The sequence below is a fragment of the Pseudoliparis swirei genome, chromosome 7, assembly GCF_029220125.1.
Source record: "Pseudoliparis swirei isolate HS2019 ecotype Mariana Trench chromosome 7, NWPU_hadal_v1, whole genome shotgun sequence".
Lineage (NCBI taxonomy): Eukaryota > Metazoa > Chordata > Actinopteri > Perciformes > Liparidae > Pseudoliparis > Pseudoliparis swirei.
Window position 1 is genome coordinate 22,882,904 of NC_079394.1, and position 17,737 is coordinate 22,900,640.

At 43.0% G+C, this 17,737-nt stretch overlaps 2 protein-coding genes across 5 annotated transcripts in view; both read left to right on the forward strand.

Moving 5' to 3' along the window:
- LOC130196521 (ankyrin repeat domain-containing protein 31-like) overlaps positions 1–11,914 on the forward strand; it is a 125,135-nt gene extending 113,221 nt beyond the window's left edge. Inside the window, exons 2-12 of one of the 3 annotated variants that reach the window (XM_056418754.1) lie at positions 2,529–2,821; positions 3,183–3,347; positions 3,471–3,613; positions 4,661–4,826; positions 5,418–5,554; positions 5,647–5,740; positions 5,941–6,037; positions 6,900–7,476; positions 9,399–9,539; positions 10,847–10,979; positions 11,456–11,914. In XM_056418754.1, the coding sequence (XP_056274729.1) occupies positions 2,529–2,821; positions 3,183–3,347; positions 3,471–3,613; positions 4,661–4,826; positions 5,418–5,554; positions 5,647–5,740; positions 5,941–6,037; positions 6,900–7,476; positions 9,399–9,539; positions 10,847–10,979; positions 11,456–11,610 (2,101 nt within the window). In that variant the 3' untranslated portion in view covers positions 11,611–11,914. Of the gene's footprint in view, positions 1–2,528; positions 2,822–3,182; positions 3,348–3,470; positions 3,614–4,660; positions 4,827–5,417; positions 5,555–5,646; positions 5,741–5,940; positions 6,038–6,899; positions 7,477–9,369; positions 9,540–10,846; positions 10,980–11,455 lie in introns of those variants that run through there. The other 2 variants (XM_056418755.1, XM_056418756.1) reach the window with 2 other exon arrangements.
- Positions 11,915–12,002: 88 nt separating this feature from the next.
- On the forward strand, positions 12,003–16,740 carry LOC130196522 (beta-1,3-galactosyl-O-glycosyl-glycoprotein beta-1,6-N-acetylglucosaminyltransferase 4-like). 2 transcript variants are annotated; one of them, XR_008832263.1, is made up of 3 exons: positions 12,003–13,086; positions 13,609–15,216; positions 16,490–16,740. XR_008832263.1 is itself a non-coding variant. In XM_056418758.1 (3 exons), the coding sequence occupies exon 3, from the start codon at positions 13,610–13,612 to the stop codon at positions 14,897–14,899; it is 1,290 nt and encodes a 429-aa protein (XP_056274733.1). In that variant the 5' UTR covers positions 12,003–12,867; positions 13,016–13,086; position 13,609; the 3' UTR covers positions 14,900–16,463. The 2 variants fall into 2 exon arrangements, 1 of the variants encoding a protein (XP_056274733.1); XM_056418758.1 differs by lacking the exon at positions 16,490–16,740 and having other exon boundaries at positions 12,003–12,867; positions 13,016–13,086; positions 13,609–16,463.
- The last annotated feature ends 997 nt before the right edge of the window (positions 16,741–17,737 follow it).

Genomic DNA, 17,737 nt, shown 5'->3' on the forward strand with positions numbered 1-17,737 from the left:
TGCGTACTTCGCGCTGTGTTTTCGCGCCATCTGGGTCTCCATGATGATGCCCCCCCCCCCCCATCCCCCTTTCACATGCACTCGCCCTTGTTTCTGAAGAAGACAGAGAAGAAGGACATCAATATTTATTTATACAGGTAATGACAGACCTCGACACCATACCTGTTATACAGTTAGTAACGTTAAAGTTTCTCTGTCAGAGTTCTTCATTATGAAGGTAACGGTAGTTTACTAGCGTGAGGGGGGGGGGCATTTGTTATATCCCAGCTAAAGCTAGGCTAACGTTACAAACACTTTACTTTCATAGTGGTTAAGAGGGCAAAATAGCAGACAGTAACTTTAGCTGCTAACATTTTGTGTCCTTCTGAGAAAATGTAGCTTCAAAAGGTTTTATCACAGTCCGTGACAGCTAAATTAGCTTAAAGTTAGCGAGCTGTTACAAAAAGTTCTTAACACCAACAGGCAGTAACCTAGATAAGCTAATGAGCTGTGATCTAACTTAGTTACTGGGATTACACATTTGTATTTAGGGGGGGGGGGGGGGCACACTTTAAAGCAGTTAGTTAGCTAGCAGAAGCTGGTGGCTAGTAGTGTTAGCTGTGACGTTAGCCAATCTAACCATAACTCACCTGTGATGGAGATTCAAGGGGCAGTTGGTCCCTGAACATTAACGAATTGCTTCACTTGTTTTAATTTAGGTTTACAGTAGCCTGTGTAGCTTTATTATGAGAAACAAATGGACTGTACTTCATATCCTTGCGCAACTCAGATACTCCATAAACAAGGGTTTACTGTTGTCATACAGTTCAGGATTGCACACCGCAATATACAGTATTTACAGCACCCTTCACGTTACACACACAGAGAATGTATGAACAGATATTTAAATATTAAGATGATAAAATAATCTATACAATAAAGCAATTACAATCGAACAAATATAAAAACAGCACTCAAGGAAAACATAAAAGGACAACTACATTTTTATTTAGAAGGAATATGTAATACATAAATGAGTATTAAATTAGATATATTGCATTATTCAATTACTATGAATAATGCATAACAATAAATGACTTAGTAATTTTTGTAAATGTGTTATTAAAGCCTTTCAACATTGAACCAGCATCTAGTGTTGGGGATTTGGATATGCTTATCTGGGAACAATGCACACAGAAATATGATCAAATTCAAAGCTTTGACATGAAATTCCTTTTAGCATTGCTATTTATTTATAATGATTGTACTGTATGTATAACATAGACCAGGTCTCTGTTTGGAAGATGAAAGAAGGAAGTGTAACAGCAATTCCTTTTTTTGACCACTAGGTGGGTCTAATGGTACTGTGTAGCTGTAGCTGGTGACCACATAATGCAGTTCTGGATTATGTCCTGTGAAGGTACATTTATTTCTCCATGGACAGTTTATATGTTATCAGTTTACAAACTGAAACACGAAAATGTATATTATGAAATCAGAGAGGTGGCGTTTTTATTTACTTCACCCCCATTATTATCTAACAATAAAAACAAGTTACTTTCACTGAAGACAATAGTTGAACAGCAAATGATGAAGTTGTGAAAACAGAGAATACCTGTGTTAGCCACGCTAATCCTTATTAATGACCTTAGATATTAGGTCTGGTTATTAGCAAATATCAAAGATGATCATTAATATCAATAAAATATTCCAAAATGACGTGATCAGCATATGTTAATAACAACAGGGACTCTTCAATTCAGTTTATTTTTGTGTAGATGCAGTTGTTCAAAAAGGCATTCATTTGGCTAACAAGTAACTTGTAATTATCAAACATATTTATTTTTATAATGAATTATAAAGATTTTATTACATCACATAAACTGGTGAGGCACAATTATAGCCAATTATCAATATATATATACAAATATATGTATATAGCAAAATCCCTCAACTTACCATATTTTATATAGATATATTTATAGATATATTTATTTATATATTTATATAAATATAAATATGGTAAGTTGAGGGATTTTGCAGTTTTTTACATTCTGGCACCCTTCTGCAACATTAAACAAGTTGGCAAGTAAATTAAAGGGGAAACTCACAATATTAATCTAGCTACATAAATAAATAAACTAAACAGATAAATTAAAGGGGAAACCCACAATAATCATCTCGATAAATAAATAAACTAAACAAACCAAAGAGAAATAGTGTGTGTTTGCTTGTTCTGCTTGGTCTGTTAATCACACCAATACATGTGCAACGGTAAAGTTAAACAGTCCCATGCCTCCGCATTTGCTAATGCTATGTTGACGTTAACAGTAGCAGTGCGCAAAGCACACTTTGCACGTGGTGTTGGTTCTTTAATTGTGGTAGTTGAACAAGCAGAGAAAAGTCGTGTCTCTTTCTGTTGTTTTAACTGCTGAGTCCAGTCAGCTTGGTGCTAACTTGGCTTTGTTGCTCTGGTTGGGCAAAATAGTCAGTGAGGAATCTGGAAATGTGTCATTATCTGACTGTGTGTTTGTCTACTCGTCTTCCAGAAACATTCCGGAGATGACTGACAGCTGTGATCAGGAGCATGATGGGAATGGAGACGAGTCACCTTCAGATGACGACTCTTTGAGCTTGTTGCGCAATCTTTCCGCAGCACATAGCAGTAGGGGGGCAGACGAGGACATGGAGGTCAATAATTTAAATTCACAGTTTGTCAACAAAATGCCGGAAAAGGAAGTGGCGATGGAGATAAATCCACTCAAACCTCCTGAGTCAGGGATATCCAGCGGTGCCCAGTCTGCAGCAGGCCGTGCTTATTCTACAACTCAATCAAGTAGTTGTAAGTTAGAAACTACTAAAACATCCATTTACAGCAGCGTGTAGCTGCCAACATGACAATCTGGGTAGTTTATTGTTGTAATGAGGACTTTGATTTTATTCTTCCTCAAGCGATAACAAGAAGTTTCCATGTCATTATGATATGTTTGTCATTATTACTTGATACCTTATTATTCCACACCATGTGGAAGTGTGTAATAATAATAACATATTGACTTCTGTTCTAACAATAAGTTTGTTGAGAATGAGATATGTTTATTTAATGTGTAAATGAAAGGAACTCGCCCTTTGATTTGACACATCTATGCTTTAGATTAATTTCACAAATCTTGAATTTTCTTTTTCCCCATCTTATTAATCAGCGGCAAAGGTCTCGCGATGTGTGACAACCCCAATGAAGACGCAACTCAATAAGAGGAATGGAATGGGAGAGACCCTTCTGCACATAGCATGCAAGAGAGAAGACCTGGCGCAAGTCAAAGCCCTGATTCAAGCCGGGATCGATATCAACACGGAGGACAACGCAGGTTTGTCGCAGCTCAGACACTTCCTTATTTTCACTCAGATCACTTCGATGTTCTGACAAACAATGATTAACCGTCACACGAGAAAGTTGGTCTCTACAGTAAATGTCGACTTTTGATCATCAGGCTGGACAGCTCTCCATGAAGCTTCTGCTTGTGGCAACAAAGCGGTGGTTGAGGAGCTGCTAAAGGTCGGATCTAATGTTCACGCCAGGAACATTGACGGCGTCACGGCCCTGCATGACGCCGTTTATGCTGAACACCATCAGGTGACAGAAACTGAATGGAACTTTAAGAAGTAGAGGATAGTTTTCAGTCAAATATTACACCCAGGTGACAACTGCAGCTCTGCTGAGTGAGGCCGATGCAGAAGTGTCTTAAAACCTGCATTAGCTCTACTGACCAGCAGGGAGGGGACAACTCATCTGGCTGCAAAAAGTAATACAATTGTATGATAAAATGACTCTACTTCCCTCTTGATTTATTCCCTCAGTAAACATTGTAAATATGAGTTTATGTCTATAAAGCAGAGGATGCTTCAAGGTGATTGATAGATTGCTACCAAAGACGTATGGCGTCTCTCCATCACTCCTCCACATTGCAAATGTTGCAACTTCTGTTTATCGGTTGCAAAAAAACAACCCGCCGATGTTGTATATTACATGTTAATGCGCTGTGAATGCATCTGGTTTTCAAGGGTTTTCTAATCATCCATTAGTCTTCTAAGGCAATTAGCAAACACAATGTACCATTACACAGTGTTTCTACCATTATAACAGGGTGAAATGAATCAAAATAAATATTACTATTTTCAATACCATCTAGGGTTTGATGATGTTATGATTAGAGATGAAATGTCCTAATTGATACATTAAAATTGTTTGATTATTATTCATTTAAAGTCTGACTAATTTTATAAACTCTTCCTTGGTCCAGTAAAATGTTTTAATGTTAATGATCTATAAAGATACATCAGTTCATTGTTTACTTTTATATGTTCGTGTATGATTTGTCGACATCTTATTTTGATAAACGGATGTTGTTTCACGTGGTTCACACTGGAGTGATAGTTGTTGGAAATGGGCCTCTATACACCTATGGAGATATTTCATTAAAAACCAGACGTTTCCACCCAGAATAGTCATTTACCACATTAACAATGTATAGAGTGTATTTCTGATTAATTTAATGTTATCTTCATTGAGAAAAACAGTGGTGGACATTTCTAAGTGACCCCAAACTTTTGAACGGCAGGTGTATGTATTAATGATCCACTTCCCTGACATGCTGTTGTGACTTGTGTGCATGCGGTGCAGGTAGTGAAGCTCCTCATCCAGTATGGCTCGAACCCCACCGACAAAAACTTGGCTGGCCTCAGCGCACTAGATATGGCGGAGAAGGATGACATGAGAGAGCTGCTCTCTCTCCCAGCGTCTTCTGTTGCAGATGGGCAGCCATGTGAGGCGCGGCACAGACCACCAGGTGAGCTTCCTCTCACATTCCAAACCAATGTGAGCCGAGCCTTTCATTTTGACATCCAGGACATATGATTCGCAGTAAATGCATTTTCCACCTTATATATATATACTGTGTATAATGCATATACGCCTGGCGCATTTCTGGGGACAGATTGATTTTCCACAGCATTTCAAATATGATTTAGTTATTGAAAATGTTATACAACATATATGATGGCTCTTATAATATACTTAGTAGGACAATATTTAACCGTATAGATAACATTGTGCTAAATGTTGACTGTTTTCTGAGTGAGTCTTCATACTTCTCTAAGTTCAAACTCCTCTTTAAACATCAGGGAAATTAATCAGCCATTAGGAACGTCCCTACTGAACACTGAAGGCAAAACTGAACTAATATTATTAAGTGGAAAGACCTAACTACAGAATGGGACTTTTGGCAACAAGTTGAGACGTACTGCTTCAATTTGTGGTATCAATTTATGTGTAGCTTGCATTGGACCTACTGTTTACTTTAAGCGTAGGACACCTGAGGACTTCAAGGTTTCTTATGGTGGTGATTTCAGCTGAGGTCTTGAATGCAATACTCTTTCAGGTCACGTGTCTTCAGAGGCCCACTGGCTCATCCGCAATGACCCTGCGAAGGTGCGACCCAGAGACTCGTGTGAACGAGACGAAGCCAGACAGCCCGGTGACATTCAGCCCGGCAGCAAAGACCCAACCGCAAATGATGCAAGAGCTCTTTGCACTTTGATCACCTTAGACTCAAGACGCAGCCCTCTCTGTCACACGTTCAATAATTTGATGCCTCCCTTCTCTCGCAGCGTCAATCAGAGGCCTTAACGGTGGTTCTGGAGGAGGTGGTGAGGAAACAAATGGAAATATCGGCGTGGCCTCTGATCGTTCCGGATGACGCAGGTAGAGCAACTGCGATGATCACTATTCACATATTCATGTTGGAAGTACACCATAGATACCATAGACAGCCAAAAGGATCAGAGCATATCCAGCTGGTAAGACCAATGCAAATTAGATGATGCGCACTGTTGACTCAAGTTTCAAGTAGAGGACGAAGGAAGATGCTGGATTTGTTGTACAGGACTTTTGCTGCTTTTCAGGCCGATATCACGCTGCTCTGACACAGATCCAGAGAGTGGTGTCCGAGGTGCTCACCAAACAGCAACTGGAGAAGGACAATCTGGCCCGAAGATACAGGTCAGTTCAGGAACTTCTCTCACCCGTTTTGGGAGCCATGAAGCAAAAGATGTCACGTCACTCACCGCTGCCATTTCTCAATAAAATGATCACTCTTTATAAATGCTACTAATATTACATCATTTATAGAGCACTATTTCAGTTTGCTTAACATGTCAAATTAAATACTTTTTTATTATTATTCGTGGAAAGTAAGTAACAAAACAAAAAACGAAAATGTTTGGACAGTGTGTCAAAAGAAAGGCCTCAGCAATTGACCCTTAAAACAAAGTAGAAAACACCTTTTCAATGATGTCACAGTCTCACAGTGTGTTTTTCAGCCTAGACCCCAACTACACACGTGTTTGTGTACTTTCAATGTTGCCAGACACTAATGTACATTGACAGAGAGGAGATGCCCCAGCGATTACATCAGAGCCCGTTTAGTGCCTGCCGTCGATTTTTGGACCAGTTTACAAAATTGAGACACGCAAACAAGGGAAAACAAGCTCCAGGCTGAAAAATGAGGAAGTTACCGTCTAAGAAATTTTCTTGAAATGCGTGTTAAAAGTAAAACATTAAAAGAGTAAAGAGTTGCGCATTTGCATTTACACTCATTTATACTGTCTTCTTCTTCCAGAAAGTGGTTTACATAATGGTGTTAAACTGGAGAGTTATTCATTATATTAATTACATTAATTAATTATAAATGTATAAGTTCATTGTAATTCAATGCCAGATCAATGCAAATGTAAAACATTTTGAATATTGAAGTGTTTTTTTTTTGCGTTGTTTCTTTCTCAAACTGTTATGAGGTCTAAAGTTCTCTGAGCAGACTTGACTGTCACCACTTCCCATCGGTACCGTTTGTTTCCCTGTGCAGTAGTCTGCCCGACTTCTTTCGGCAGCGCTTGTTGAAGAATCAAGTCGTGTCCCTCGCCTCGCGTCAGAGGACCGTTTTGGAGATCCTGCAGAAGCAGATGCGTCTGGTGGAGGTGTACGTCTCCATGAAGGCCAAGCTGTCCACTCAGCCTCCCAACTGTGAAGGCAGCAGTGACGTCTGGCCCCAGCAGCAGGCGGCAACACCGTCTACTTCTAAAGCACGCGGGTATAATCAAAGCGGAGAGGAAAGCCACAGGCCAGTTGCACAGACCGCCGTGGTGAGATCGACCCCTCCAAACAAAGCCCAGGGCCGTCCGGCACGCCGGCCTCCTGCTCCTCCGCTAACCCAGCGAAAGAAGAAGGATGCCGAGAAACAAAATAACTCTCTGAACAGGAAACCCAGCAGCTGTCGGAGCAGCGCCACACAAGCAGGAAATAATCCCGGACACGTCAACTTTCTAACCAAAGGAAATAATGCGCTGATACAGACACAAGCTGACAACAACAGCGCGCACCTCTCGCAGCTCGTACAGAGGGGGGTCCTGCCAGCTGGAAGTGCCCTGCAGCTGCTGCTGAAGGTAAGGCGAAGCTCTTCTCATTGGACACATGTGTCGTCGCGTGTTCTCTTTACAGCTGTCTCCAAACAATCTCAACTCATTAAACACAATGTCTTGCATTTTCCTCATGCTTCAATTTTACATTCAGAGCATAAATGTGATTGAGGGATTGCCGCCACGTGGCTCCACTATATCTTTACATAGAAAAAAGGTTGTTTGCTATAACATTAATGCTTTGAGTTTTGAATATAGCACTTTTAACGTAGTTATAGACAACATCTCTTACTTTTGGAACGTTAATTAAAGTCCATGAAAATGACTGACATTTGACTGATTTACAGTTAGGTCCATAAATATTTGGACATTGACACAATTTTCATCATTTTGGCTCTGTACACCACCTCAATGGATTTTGAATAAAACTTTCAAGATGTGCTTTAAGAGCAGACTTTCATCTTTAATTTGAGGGTATTTACATCCACATCAGGTGAACGGTGTAGGAATTACAACACATTTTATACGTTCAGGTCAGGTGATGGACTTGGCCATCGCAGAACATTACACTGCTTTGCCTTAAAAAGCTCTTTGGTTGCTTTGGCTTCGGGTCCTTGTCCATCTGCTCTGTGAAGCGGCATCCAATGAGTTCTGGAGCATTTGGCTGAATATGAGCAGATAATATGTCCCCAAACACTTCAGAATTCATCCTCCTGCTTTTGTCAGCAGTCACATCATCAATAGATAAAGGGAACCAGTTCCATTGGCAGCCATACATGCCCACGCCATCACACTACCTCCACCAGGCTTCACTGAGGAGGTGCTGTGCTGTGGATCAGGAGCAATTCCTTCTCTTCTCCAGACTCTTCTCTTCCCATCAGTTGATCTTTGTCTAATCTGTCCATAGGAAGTTGTTCCAGAACTGTACACGCTCTTTTAGATGTTTTTGGCAAACTCAAATCTGGTCTTCCTGTTGTTGAAGCTCACCAATGGTTTACATCTTGTGGTGAACCCTCTGTATTTACTCTGGTGAGGTCTTCTCTTGATGGTTGACTTTGACACAGATACGCCTACCTCCTGGAAAGTGTTCTGGATCTGGCCAACTGTTGTGAAGGCTTTTTCTTCACCGGGGAAATAATTATTCTGTCATCCACCACAGTTGTTCTCCGTGGTCGTCCAGGTCTTTTTCATACAAATCAACCAAAGAGCTTTTTAAGGCAAAGAAGTGTAATTTTCTGCAATGGCCAAGTCAATCACCTGCCCTGAATCCCATTGAGCTGCATTTTTTTCCAATTCAATTCAGTTTATTTGTATAGCCCAATTTCACAAATTACAAATTCGTCTCGGAGTGCTTTACAATCTGTACATATAGACATCCCTGTCCCAAAACCTCACATCGGATCAGTAAAAACTCCCAAATAACCCTTCACGGGAAAAAAAGGGAAGAAACCATTTCACATGCTGAAGACCAAACTGAAGTGAAAATGCCCCAAGAAGCAGCAGGAAGTGAAGACAGTGGCAGTAGAGGCCTGGCAGAGCGTCACCAGGGATGAAACCCAGTGTATGGTGATGTCTCTGGGTTCCAGACTTCAGGCTGTACTTGACTGCAAAGGATTTGCAACCAAGTATTACAATTGACAATTATATTGATGATTATGTTAGTTTGTCCAATTATTTTTGATCCCTCAAAAAGGAGGTGCACATCTTGATAGTTTCATTTAAAATCTATTGAGGTGGTGTACAGAGCCAAAATGATGAAAATTGTGTCAATGTCCAAATATTTATGGACCTAACTGTATATGGTCCTGCAAGCGAGTACCATTTCTAACCAATAAGAGCACACCACTGACCAGTGTCACCCAACATGGCCACATCATGTTTGTGTTACAGCAACACCAGCAAACTATTTCCTTTCCCCAGAAAACAGTGTGTTGGTGTTGCGCCTGCAGGGTTCCTGGCACCTGGCTCACGTGCAGGGCGACGGCTTGATAAAGGACGCCAAAGGCAAGTCGCACCGGGCACCCGAGCGCTGGCTGGAGTCCATCCTCGGTAACAACATCCCCGTCAGCTCAACGTACGCCTGGGACAAGGTCAGACACCACCTTCACAGCCTTCAGCTCACCACTGCACTCACAATATAAGAATATGCTCTCATTCCATCTGGAACCCAAATGTTTCAGTGACTCTGTTGACCTCTCTCAAAACATATAAGAAAGATTTCCCATAAAAATCCATGAGAGTCCATTCATGTTCCCACAGGAAACTCTTTCAGGTCAGCACCTCCCTCAGGACAAAAATGAGATTTGTACACCCCCCCCCACACACACACACACTGAAAAGCCACGCTGGCATAGAGACAACATGCATACTTCACACAGAGGCTCCAGACATCCATCAGCACTGGGCCAAAGCCTCCACTGTCACTGTTATTATTAATGGTTCATAATTAAAACACATTAATGAGCCACACTCCCACATACACAAGCCATTAAATCCTCTGCAAATAGTCCCTCACAAATGCACTATCAAAGTAACTTGTAAGTAAAACACAGCCGTTTAGAAACTTTATTTCAAGAATGAAACCACAGATTCGTGAAGATTTATGTCTTCAGTAGGGACCAATGGGCTTGGAGCTGAGAATCTAGTGATGGAAAGTTTGGAGGGAGAGACCAACACATCATTTGGGTTGGTTTTTGTGGTCTTCATGGTTACAGAAAGAAAAACATCCTTATTCTTTAAGACACACACATGAAAGTAAAGGCCTAATAGTAATGTTTGCAATAGTAATTAATTAATAATGAGTAGACAGACTTTATTAAAGTATCGCTTCACTAAACAGATTTTTCTATACATTCTTCACAGTAAAAGTCCCTCATTAATGTGTTAATTTAAAGCATTTATTTTGAAGCAGACACAACTTTCATCAGCAGGATGTTAACGGGACTCCTCCAATGCAGTCAATAACTCGGGAGAAGCACGGACACATGACGTGTGTGCTATCAACAGCTTCCCTTTTCTGTGTCATTTCCATAAGTCATAAATCAGACGACCTTTCTTTGGAAACTGTTGATGCGGATCAGAGTTCTCCTGGCGGCTGTTTCCTGCCTGCCAGTAAGGGCAAGACATAGCGTCAGTGTGTAAATTATTTAGTGTTCACCGTTGAGCTGTGCGCCAGTACACACACACAGTCCTCCTCATCTTCATCTTCCACCTCCATATCTTCCATCGCATTGAGAAAATGAAATATAGCATGGCGCCATGGAGGCCTGTTGAGCGGCTGCATGAACCAGAGTGCTGCAGAAAAGACATCCGATAGGCCATTAAGGGGGGGACACCGCGACTCTCTTTAATAAGTCATCGCATACATTCAGACATGTCATATTTCTGTTTGCCTCAGGTGACGTTTGGCGACAAGCCTCTGTCTCATTATTTGTTGAACGCGGACGCGGTCGAAGACGCACTGCAGACGAGCCACGAGGTGGATGTCCAGCACGGGTCGGCTGGGTCTTCACCGGAGGAGCTGACCCCAGGTATGTTGTTCCCGTCAACATGACATGCCTGACCCCCCCTCCCCGGCCCACTTCCACATGCCTGTGACATTTCCTTCCGAGCAGTAAAGAGGGCAGGCGGCCACTGGAGCGTGTTTCTTTTGTTTATTTTCTGTTTCAATAATTAATCCCTTCCTCGTACATCTCCCACCTGGAGTTTTTCTGAGCCTCATTGAAGGGACAGTGTGTGACATTTGGATGGGGGGTGGCAGATTATTGGCAGCTATTAAATATGATATTTATAACTAAAGTGTGTAATCACAACAAAGAATCGTTACGTTTTCCTTAGTTTAGAAACAAAACATTTATATCTACGTAGGGAGCCACCAGGAAGATACCGCCGTGTTTCTGCAGCGACCGTGAACAGAATAGAATCACTCGATTATTATGATTTTGTTCACTATTTTAAAGGGACTTCATATGTAAAAAGCACAATTTTTGAATGTATTTTTCTGCAGAGGCAGCTAGCCTGAGACGTCTGATGAGAATCAAGATAATCCGCCTGGTGGACGACGACGAGATGCTGCCCAACGCCATCGTGGACCGTTACTGGGAGGAGCTCTTGAGGAAAGACTATTTAGAGTCTGAGGACTGGAACGCTGAACTATTTTAACTATTCTATTGGTTTTGATTACTCAACTCTGAGTTTTACTCACTCACTTAGTTTTGATCAGTTTCCTGCAGAGTAATCATATCCATCAAGTGTTCCTTTACCTTATGACACTGGTTTGTAGTTTTTATGTTCAACTCTCTTTGACAACGTGAGGGAGGTTGTAGTTTCACACCACAGCCATAAACTAATCTGTTCCCCATTCACTTCAAGTTTCTCTGGACCAACGCTTTTGGTGTTTTTAAAATGTGATCTCTTTTTAAATGTTAAGTCAAACCAAAACAATAAAGATAACCCTGTTTATAAAGGTGTCCAGTTTGGTGTGTGGTTAAAGGTTAGAGCCGGACGGTGTGTACAAAGGGTAAGAATGGTCGGGATTTCCCTGCATGGTTGCTAGGGACAACTCATTCGTCGTTGGATGTTGGTAGTCCAACGACGAATGAGTTGTCCCTAGCAACCATCTGGATCAGTAAAAAAAGCTGCTCTAAAAGCCGCAAATGATCGAGAGAATAAGATAAAACACAAAGGGCGGTATTGTAATGAGGGCCACTGCTGGAAAACGAGATAATTCATATTCTAATATCCCTGCAGCTCTGTGCCTCTGTGTCCACCTTTGCTTTCACTCATGTGGACACTGAGACACAGCTTTGTGAGATGTGATCCTTCTGAGAGCAGCAAAAAGCTACTCCTCTAAACTTTGTCCAGGAGGCCCATGAAGGGCTTTGCACCAAATGTTTTTCAACCTCAGGAGGAAGTGAGCCGGAAAAGTTTTGTTTTATAAATGAAATCCCCCCCCTCCCCCAAATAATAATTACTGTATCATCGAGGTAAACAGTTGCCACGTGCACATCTCCTAATAAATAACAAAAAACGGAAGATGTGTGTATGTGTGTGCGGGGGGTGTGTTAACTGCAGAATCAATATTGAGTAAGAAGAAAGTTGATCTTAGAACCAATATTTGACGCCCCTCCCTCTCCCTCCCACCTTCCCCCCCCTAACGGCACTTTTGCTTTGCACTTCACGCTCCCAGGGCGCGATGGGAGCCTCTGCCACAGCAGACTGAAGGGAGGGAGGCACTTTCTCTCTCCGCGCTGTGTGTGACAAGTCGTCCGCGCGGAACCTCGCGCCGTTTAACCTGTGGTCGCGTTTAAAAGCAAACGTTACCGGGACGAGCGCAGCGGGTTTTCAGGGGATATCCGGGGGCGCCTTCATTATGTGATTCCTCCCCGAGGAAACGGGACGGGTTATTCGGACTGTCCGGTGGGTATAAGGCGGACACACATTCAAACACACACCGCCCGGTGCTGCTGCTGTTTCACGGTAAATGTGTCTTTGTGTGTTTTTGTTTATTTACCCTGGCACTAACGGGTTTGTTGTTGTTGTTTTTGTGTTGTTGTATTTGTTACAGGTCCTCGTTCGGAACTCCGGGGGAAGTTTGCATGGCACAGAGCCGCTCAAACGACGACTTTAGAGAGCAAGGTAACTTTCTACAGAGCATAAATTCAACATGCTCTACGAATACATTATCAATAGGGAAAGAGTAATCCTAAATGATTTACTCCCTCGTAGATAACAACATGGAAATATAACCCAACGCTTATCACAGTAACACAATAATGATAACTAGAATGGGCACTCGGTAGAGCGCATACCTTCGCATATCACAAGATTGGGCATTGAATTAGTTGCATGCCAATTGGATAAAAATTGACCGTGCTATGGTAAAAAGAAGACTTTGACCTTTTCATGACCTTGACTTTAACCTGATCGATCCCAAAATCTAATCAAATGGTCCCCGGATAATAACCAATCATCCCACCAAATTTCATGCGATTCGGTTTAATACTTTTTGAGTTTTGCGAGTAAAACGCATACAAATAAATAAATACACGGTGATCAAAACATAACCTTCCGCATTTTCAATGCCTGAACACTTATTTTCACTATATATATATATATATATATACACATTTAAATGTTGTATCCCCCTTTTATTTCCAGAATGAAAATAAGATGTCCCCACTCCACACATAGATTGAGACACAGGTGCTTCCTGTTTTCTCTGTCTCTGCTGGCGGTCTGTCTGCTCAAGCTGGTCCACGTCAAAGTGACGGTGAGGGATGGCATCTACATCGAGCCCTACGGGATCACGACCGGCCTCTCCGGAAGCCTGAAGCGCGGCTACGACATCAACTGCACCGCCGTCTACGAGCTAGACCCCGTGGAGATAGGCAAGACGCTCGCCATCAAACGGAAGGTCGTGGTTGACGTGGACGACGATAGCACAGTGACCTTGACCTCGAACTGCCAGACCTTCATCAGAGCGAGGGGCTACGATGGGGTCCCGGTGTCGGAGGCGGAGCGGGGCTTCCCGTTGGCTTACTCGCTGGTGGTGCACAAGAATGCACCCATGGTGGAGCGCATCCTCCGCGCCATCTACGCGCCGCACAACGTCTACTGCATCCACTACGATCAGAAGTCCTCTCTGGCGTTCATAAAAGCTGTTAAGAACCTGGCCCGCTGTGCTCCCAATGTGTTCATCGCCTCGAAATTGGAGTCGGTGGAGTACGCGCACATCAGCAGGCTTAACGCCGACCTGAACTGCCTCTCTGACTTGCTGAGGTCGGAGGTCAAGTGGAGGTATGTCATCAACCTGTGTGGCCAGGACTTCCCTCTCAAGTCCAACGACGAACTGGTCGCAGAGCTGAAGCAGCTGAATGGCAGCAACATGCTGGAGTCCAGCCGGCCCAGCAAGCTCAAGATGCAGCGCTTCGGCTTCCGGCACGAGCTAAGGAACGTGCCTTACGAGTACCGCCGCATCCCCGTGAAGACGGCGGCGCTCAAAGACGCCCCGCCGCATGCCATCGAGATGTTCATCGGGAGCGCTTATTTCGTGCTGTCGCGCAATTTCGTCGATCACATCAGCAGCAGCCAGGTGGCGAAGGACTTTCTGGCGTGGTCCGCCGACACGTACTCGCCGGACGAACACTTCTGGGCCACCCTCGTCAGGGTCCCCGGGGTGCCCGGACACATCCCCAGGTCAGAGGCCGACGTCACAGATCTGAAGAGCAAGACGCGACTCGTCAAGTGGAACTATTTAGAGGGGAACCTTTACCCGGCCTGCACGGGCGCACACATGCGGAGCGTCTGCATCTACGGAGCGGCCGAGCTCCGCTGGCTACTCAACTACGGCCACTGGTTCGCCAACAAATTTGACCCCAAAGTGGACCCGGTCCTGATCAAGTGTTTGGAGGAGAAGCTAATGGAAAAAAGAAAGTACGTGCAAACATGAAAGGGAAGAGGGAAGGAGGAGTGGTTCCAGTATTTATTAGGTTGTTTCTCAAAGCTGCCAAAGGACATGAAAGAACGTCGAGTCACTCATTGTACTGAAGCACAATTGTTGAGATGCAGGCGCTGTACTGTTTTCATTTCATCAAGCCTCCACTACCTATTCAGCCCTGTCGCCAGGAAAACATGGTGCCATTGTACCTTTCTATAAAAACACGGATACGGAGTATATGGAGCGACCGTTTTTTTTAGCGTTACAAGACTTAACACAAGTCTTTCCACCCAGGAGACCGCTGCTCATGTCCTGTGTGAAACCAAAAGGTAAACGTTGGATTTACGCTTGTTGCATAACATTACGTAAGAAGGTCCACGATGGTCTGTTGCTTTTCCCTTACACTAGTTATGTTATGTTATTAATTGACCGTGATCTCTGGCTAATCTTCATAGTGCTGTCAATTGATTATGATTGATCTAAATTATTTATTATCCTCTTAAATTTTTTTTTTGGATCAGTTCATTTTATTTTGACAAACTGTACTGTAGGCTGTCTTTCGAAAAATACAGCCCGAAACGTGAAATTATTTTTGTTTTCCGTCTCCTGTGGGGAAAATATTTGGGCGCAAGATTAAAAGTTAATGGTGCGAATTGTCAGGTGCCATTAAACTATTGCAGAAGACTATGACCGATGACAATGAACACTATCCCTGAAATAAAAAAGAAATAGATGTTGTAGCATTAATAGTATTTTTCAACAAGGCAGCATAAATCACCATAACACGTCGACTCCCCACGCACAGATGAACCGCATCGTAGCAATCTCCCCTGCTGGCGGTCATAGATATGGCTGAAAATCGGTAACGCTTTCTAGCTTTTTAACGCTTCAGAAAAATGTCTTCAGTTCGCAGGCAGATGACTTCATAGCTTTATGATGGCCTAAACTCGACCAATCGTTTCACACCGTCAATCATACAAAGCCGATATGAGGTTTTCGTGAAACAAGTTTTTGGTCCAGAAACGTTGATATTCAAATCGTTATGGTTTGCAGCAAATGGGTAATATAAACCGATTTTTCCTGAGGACTGGGCTAGTATTTTTCATTTCGTTGGCCTCTCCTACCAATTTCATTGTGAAATACTGAACACTTCTAATTACTTTAGATTAAATCACTGATGCTATACGAAGAGGCACCGCCTCAATAATCCCACTGATTTAACTTTTACTCTAATGGTACATTTGGCTTATATTTCTACATATCGATTTCTAGTCTTTTAATGAATTCTATTTACAATACGATACTGCTAATGGATTCAAATAGTTGAATTAGCAAGAAAAAGTGCCTTTGTCAACAAAATCTGTTTATTTGAGGGAAGCGCCATCCAAAAAGCCAGCTGCTACTTGAGATCCCATGACTGCTCTTCTATTGAGCAGCAAATACCAAAGACTCATGCTGTGCTCATGCATTCTGCAAAATGAAATGCTCCACCATGTTGTTTATTTTGTCATAAAGATAGCAACTGATGTTTGAGAAAAAAGAACTTCAGATCGATATTAAAAAGCTTGTGATTGATGACGGTTTATGTGTTCTTGAATAAAGGTATGGTGCTTCTCCCGAGCTGTTGGGCCTTCACTTGTGGTCGCAGGTGACGCTCCCGTTGTCTCCCGGCAGACGTGATGGTCGGATCCTCCCCCCCAATATTTCGCTTGAAGCCAACTGAGGTCGTTAAAGGTTCTTCATACGGGACTCGGAGTATTAATACGGCAGCAAACAACAATTTGATATGTACAGATATAGTGGAGTCATTGATGGCTTTTTATCCACAAATATTAAAGGTTTTATTAAGTATAGGAAATGTGTTTGTCGTCATTTCGGCATAAAGATGCACGCAGCTCAGTGGAAAACTGAACTGATGCTGTGGTTCTAGCTGCACCACGTACTAAGTGCATCTCACCGGAGAGTGGCGCTTTAACTTGGCCAGCTCCGCACTTTGGCTCCCAAAATACCGATGACTAAACTGGACTGACGTTCGATGTAAAGTATATTAAATGAGCGAAGGGGCGGGAGCTTGTGAGCCACCATGACTCAGGGCACCGAAAGTGCAGACTCCCATTCCTCATTCTGACAGAATACACCCCCTGCCCCTTGTTACTCGACACCTCAAATACAGAGGTAGCGGATATGATTCCATGGTGGGGGGAGGTGGGGAGTTTTGCTTTGGACAACTTGTGTTTAAATTCTCAGCCAGGTGAGTGGGTCCTTCGAGATGTCGCTGTTTATACGACGGTAGTGCGGCACAAAGGACGAGGGGTGTGGTGACGGCAGCAGGTGGCGGTTGCGTAGCAGCGGCTCATGTTTCTGGGGAGGTAAATACTTCAGGTCTTTAATGCGCCCTGCCATCTTTTGCAGGAGGATTTTAAAGGACACAATGGAAGAGGTGTCGAATGGCTAACTCCGCAGCTCACTCAATCATGATCCGAGCTCGGCATTTAGTTTGTCTTACCTCTTCTTCTCAGGAGCTGTCAGAGAAACTACATTTACCATCTTACATGTCAGTATATCTCTGTTTTCCTCCACACTTCGGGCCTTCTATACATGGGCTGTGTCTACTACCGCGCACTTAACGAAGTACACTGCAATGCAGTACACTGCAATTCAGTGCACTGCATTGCAGTATACTGCGTCGCTGATGAAGTGCTGTCTCAAATGGAACACTTAACCGTTCACCACTTGGCGGAAGTGACGGACGCAAATCTGTTCACGGCACCCGCGAAATTAAGCCGGGAGTGACGTATGCAAATCTGCTTGCGATACCCGAACCCTTAAACTGACCAAATGAAGCACTTC

Bases quoted from the DNA above. Each gene is read 5' to 3' on its own strand.
- LOC130196522 (XM_056418758.1), top strand. From the start codon at position 13,610: ATGAAAATAAGATGTCCCCACTCCACACATAGATTGAGACACAGGTGC.